The sequence below is a fragment of the Apaloderma vittatum genome, unplaced genomic scaffold, assembly GCF_000703405.1.
Source record: "Apaloderma vittatum isolate BGI_N311 unplaced genomic scaffold, ASM70340v1 scaffold31699, whole genome shotgun sequence".
NCBI lineage: Eukaryota > Metazoa > Chordata > Aves > Trogoniformes > Trogonidae > Apaloderma > Apaloderma vittatum.
In genome coordinates, this window is record NW_009737503.1 from 1 (window position 1) to 5,170 (window position 5,170).

The 5,170-nt window shown below is 51.8% G+C and overlaps 1 protein-coding gene across 1 annotated transcript in view; it reads left to right on the top strand.

The window, feature by feature from the left end:
• The first annotated feature begins 6 nt into the window (after positions 1-6).
• The window catches only part of RNF19B (ring finger protein 19B), an 8,599-nt gene continuing 3,435 nt past the window's right edge, over positions 7-5,170 (top strand). Inside the window, exons 1-4 of the mRNA XM_009877352.1 lie at positions 7-74; positions 2,328-2,533; positions 4,120-4,264; positions 4,661-4,823. Of these exons, the coding sequence (XP_009875654.1) occupies positions 7-74; positions 2,328-2,533; positions 4,120-4,264; positions 4,661-4,823 (582 nt within the window). The remainder of the gene's footprint in view (positions 75-2,327; positions 2,534-4,119; positions 4,265-4,660; positions 4,824-5,170) is intronic.

Consider the following 5,170-nt stretch of genomic DNA (forward strand, 5'->3'; position numbering starts at 1 on the left):
TGGGCGATGGCGGACGAAACGCCGGGCGTGTGGCACGCAGCAGCGTGTGCCTTCCACGCGTACCGCAGTCTTTCGTAAATGAAAGAGCTTGGCTGTGCTGCCAGGGAGGAGGAGGAGGAGGAGGACCAACACAACACGAAGTGCGTGTTGCCATGGAAACTTTGGTCAATGGATGCGCCATCAATCGCAATACAAATCGTTTTCTGTGTTTGCAGCTCTTTTCTCTTTTTTCTTTTTTTTTCTTTTCCGCTTGCTACAATCTGGTGGCATCACCATCTAGTGTTTGTCACACTGCATCTCCCCCAGAAGCTTGGGAGAATAGCAGAACCCTTAAAGAAACGGGGCTGTGTAGGCTGAGCGCGGTGAATGGGGCCGGAGGCAACGGGTGAGGCTCTGGCTCCCACGGAGCTGCCGGAGGAGGGATGGGGACAGCTCGTGGCCATCCGAAGAGCAGGCTGGAAGTGGAGCTGCGTGATTCCCAGGATCTCGGGAAGACACTTGCTTTTATTGCTGCATGGGGAAAAGTCAGGGTTTCCCTTTTCATCTGCTGGGCTTGAGTGTGGAAGTGGCTGTTTAAGGCAGCGATGTGCCAGAGGTCGGGTGAGGACCATCTGGATCCTGCCGTGGCTAGTCCTCAACAGCCTCTTTCTAGCTGACTTTGAATTTAGAGATGTGTTATTTCTTTCCCTGGTAGGCAGCCACCTAGTTTGTTTCAATGCTCGTTCATAATATTTGTCATTCCAGCTCTAGGAATTTTCATTTCTCATAGGATTTGCTCCAGTGTCTTAAAAAACCCTACATCCCCAGTGAGGGATTAATTTGGAGCGTGGGGTTGCTTGATATATTACACTGAGCTTTCCTAGCCCTCTGTTACAGTTCGAAATAGCAGTGTGTGAAACACAGCTGGTCAGACAAAGGGTTTTTTTTCTTTCCAGGGGTAAGTCTTTGGCTGGACGATAGCGGCAGGGTGAGAATGCTTAGCAGGATCTTCCTTAGACAGGATGCGTAGGAGTCAACGCGGGTCAAGTTTGACCCTCCCAAACCCCCTGGCCATCTGTCTCTCCTCGAATGTTGGCTTCACGTGCAGGAGTGCGTGGCAGCGGACAGGCGCGGAGAGCCTGCCGGCCCCGCGCTCAGCGCAGAGATGTTGTTTCTTTGGCGATGATGTCGTACCCTGGCAGGATGAAGTTGCTCAAACTCCCACGGGATATGAATCATTGCGGTATGACACACTCAGCGGTTCTCACGCTGCTGCCTCTGAGAAGAGGCAATACAACTCGAGCTGCCCAACCTCTAAATATAAAGCCTTAAATAGGAGTTATTCTCCTCTGACCACTAACAAAAATACTGAGGATGAGCAACCAAAATACCCTCTACCCCGCTGGTGTCGCGGAACTGGAAGGCGCTTCTAGGATTGCTCAGTTCAGTCCCTGCCAGTGGAAACAGCCTCATCCAGACTGACTGTAAGTCAGCTTTCCGATAGCGGTGCTTGGCGGCGCTGCCTACGCCGTTGTGTACACACAGCACGCGTCCTTCTGGGAGGGCTGCTATCAGAAGTGAGCTGCTTGAACCAGGCCTCCCTCTCTTGCACGTTCAGTTGATTTTACTCCAGTTTTGACTTGCTCTGGAGGCAGAGCATTGTTCTTCATGGCTCTTTAAAAAAGAAAATTCTGTGGAGATCAATGAGAGCTTGCTTCTTGAGGTTGCTCTGTGTTGTCCCACTTTTTTTTTTTTTTTCCTGGTTGCTGGAAGTGCCCAGGACAACCTCAGCTTTCCTAATCTCCTCTGAGCCACGTAGCACCCACCCATATGCCAGTCCTGAGGAACTGGGGGTTGTGTTTAGCCTGGAAAGAGCGGCGCGAGCCTGAATCGGCAGTAACAGCGAGCTGTTAGCTGGGCAAGACAAATCTGGTCTGTGTGAATTGACAATGAGAACTGCCAGCGGTTACTGAGGAGAGAATTCGATATTGTAAGCGGTCCCTATAAAAGCTATCTGCCCCGCGTAACCCAATTAGCACTACTTAATTTCAGGCCCTGCAGTGTAAGCTACAGGACTGGGGGGAGCGGGGGTGTGTCTAGCGTGCAGGCCGCTCCGCGGGCAGGGATCAGAAATAAGAGGAAAGAAAGGAGATGGGAGAGGTGGGCTGACCTGTCCGGGGTAAAAGCACTCATCGCTCAGCATAGCCAGAGATCTCGCTGCAGCAGCTCTTTGTCGCGCTGCTTCGAGCAGAGCAGCTCCTACGCCGCCCCTCAACTCGAAAGCTCGCCGGATTGTCGCTTGATAACTTCAGTCTTTTACTAATTCCCCCTGTGTCTCCCTTCTCCAGCTACGCGGTTATTGCCTACGGCTGTGCCAGCTGCCCCAAGCTGACCTGCGAGAGGGACGGCTGCCAGACCGAGTTCTGCTACCACTGCAAACAGATATGGCATCCCAACCAGACCTGCGACATGGCCCGCCAGCAACGGGCACAGGCGCTCCGCGTGCGGACCAAGCACACCTCGGGCCTCAGTTACGGGCAGGAATCCGGGCCGGGTATGCATTCACTTGGTTTGTTTGGATTTTTTTTTTGGTTATTTGGTGCTGCAGCTGTGCCTGTGAAGCTGAGAAAGACAAAGCAGGAGGGTGTTAGTGCCCTGAGGGGCACAGCCGAGGGTCTCTGGCTACCATGGGTGAGAACAGCTCTGAAACTCCGAGTCATTTCCGCTCCTCGCACACATTAGAATAAATTCGTTGGGCTCCTCCAAGAACGCAAACTAGATCAGGAGGTGACAGTGCGCTTTGGGTCCTTCCACGTCACGGCAACTCATTTGTCTCAGCTAGGCTTGTGGCTCCTTTGATCTTGGATGTTCTCGCTTCTCGCTGATCTAAACCCTGAACAAATAGGCACTCTTTACCGTTGCGGCTTCAAATTTGCCTGCTGATGTAGTAAAAAGTATTGTTCATGCCTGGTTGAGTGTGGGGAGCCTTGCTCTGTGCACTGTTAGGTGTGTGTAACGTCAGGTGCGGGAAAAATATCTGCCCACGGACTCCTACGCTGCCTGGTAGGAGCTGCTGTGTCTGCTGAGTGAGTGTTCATTAAAAACAACTCTATTGAAGCGGGCAGTAAGGCCATTTCATAAAGTCCTGTCCTGCCCCCTCATAAAACACCCAGCTTTTCCTTCTGTGTCAGGAGGTAAAATGTTAACGCGCTTATTTAGCACAGAGCTGTCGTGGGTGGATCAGAGGTGGCTTAGTGGTGTGTTGGGGTTCAGTGTGCCCCGATAATGGACAGCACAGAGACTCCCAAAGCCTGTGGTGCAAACCAGCAAGCAACAAAAAATAGTTTCTGAGGTTTGGGAGGTTTTTGTCCTCTTAAAGGAGATCCCTGCCAGGAGGAGCTTAGCACTTAGCCACTGAAAGGGAAGTTCCTGAGATGGTGGTTTTTCCCCACCCTGTTCTTGCTGGATTCAATATAGTGATTAATAAGATGCGAGCTGGGCCCAGCAGCTGGATTTCATATTGTCGAGCGTTGCAGAGGCTGCCAGCAAAGCCCTGAACCACTGTGCGTTGCATAACTGCGATCAGATGATGCTTGAATTGAGGAAGAGGTGCAGGACCCTTACCCTGCTCTGCCAGCAGCAAACTGGGGACCCGACCACAGCTGTGCCGGGCTCATGTGTGTGGCTGCAGACCCCATCCCCCTTTGGGCTGTTTTTGAAGGCCAGGTTCGGAGTTTCTCTGGTGCCTTTTTCTCCCAATTGTTTTGTCGTTCTTGGCCCATGAGTCACCTCAGCAGAGCGGTTTAGTAATGGTTCGTTCCTAGTGGCTAGCGCAGGGCAGGTATGACTTGTTCCCAGCATTGAAGCATGTTCTGGAATACGAGACTAGAATGAGCTTTTAAAGCGTGTCCTGTTCTCAATCCCTGCTGTCTGGTCAAATGGCTTTGTCTCATCAACATTATCTTCTCGTTCTGGACATAAACTAAAGACAAAACCATCCCCACTTTGTCTGTGACGAGCGAAGGCAGTTCTGCCCGCGCAGAAAACAAAAGCTGTCGATCCGTAGCGAGAACCCCCTTGCTGATCCTTCGTACCGCGGCGCGGAGAGTTCAAACTCAGTGCCCTGCTTCCTCCCCGCAGCCGATGACATCAAGCCGTGCCCGCGCTGCAGCGCTTACATCATCAAGATGAACGACGGGAGCTGTAACCACATGACGTGCGCGGTGTGTGGCTGCGAGTTCTGCTGGCTCTGTATGAAGGAGATCTCGGACCTGCATTACCTCAGGTGAGGCTCTCAGCCTGGCTGCAGGAGTTAGCTTCGTGTTTTGGCTTTTCGTCCTCCTGCCTCTCCAATCAGTCGGTAAAATTTTCTCCTTTCTGGCCCAAATTGCTGAACTTTCTCCCCATGTTACGTTAGGAGGCTTTTCCACACCAAGAAAAGCTCCTCCTGGTACAATTGCATTTGAGAGCTCTTAGCACACGGGATATTAAACAAAGTCCCAGTAGTATGATAATCACCTTGATGAGCAAATTAATCTTGTTGGGGAAAAAGAGGGAAACCTTTTTTGTCTTGTCTCCACTGCCTAAGTCTTGGGTGTCATTCATGTGAGTTCTCAGGAACACTTAGGGTATTGCTGTGGTGGTAATGTAATTTATTTTTTTTTCTTTTCATCCCATTAAGCCCCTCTGGCTGTACGTTCTGGGGCAAAAAGCCATGGAGTCGGAAAAAGAAGATTCTCTGGCAGCTGGGCACGTTGATCGGCGCTCCCGTAGGCATTTCCCTCATCGCTGGCATTGCCATTCCTGCCATGGTCATTGGCATCCCCGTGTATGTCGGGAGGAAGGTGAGTGTGGAGAGCACAAGGCTGGAGCTGAGGGATCTGAGGCTTTTGGGGCGTTCTCTGTACTCGAGGCATCTGGCCAGAAATTTAGAGCTGATACGAAGGGTGGATCTTTTCACAGACCCAGAATTCGGTTGTCTCCTAAACCTTGTCTTATCTCTTGGGCTTTGTGTGGGGAGAGGGAAGGTGGTGGCTGATAGCCCTCCAGGCTGAAGCCCTCTCGGATGCATTTTGCATCGCTCTTGTGCTTCTGCCTTGAACCTGAAGCACCCGAGGAGAAACCTGGTCCCTTTTTAACGCATCCTGTGATGGTGAGCTCTGTGGGAAAGTGGCTGGGGCCTGCGCGTCGT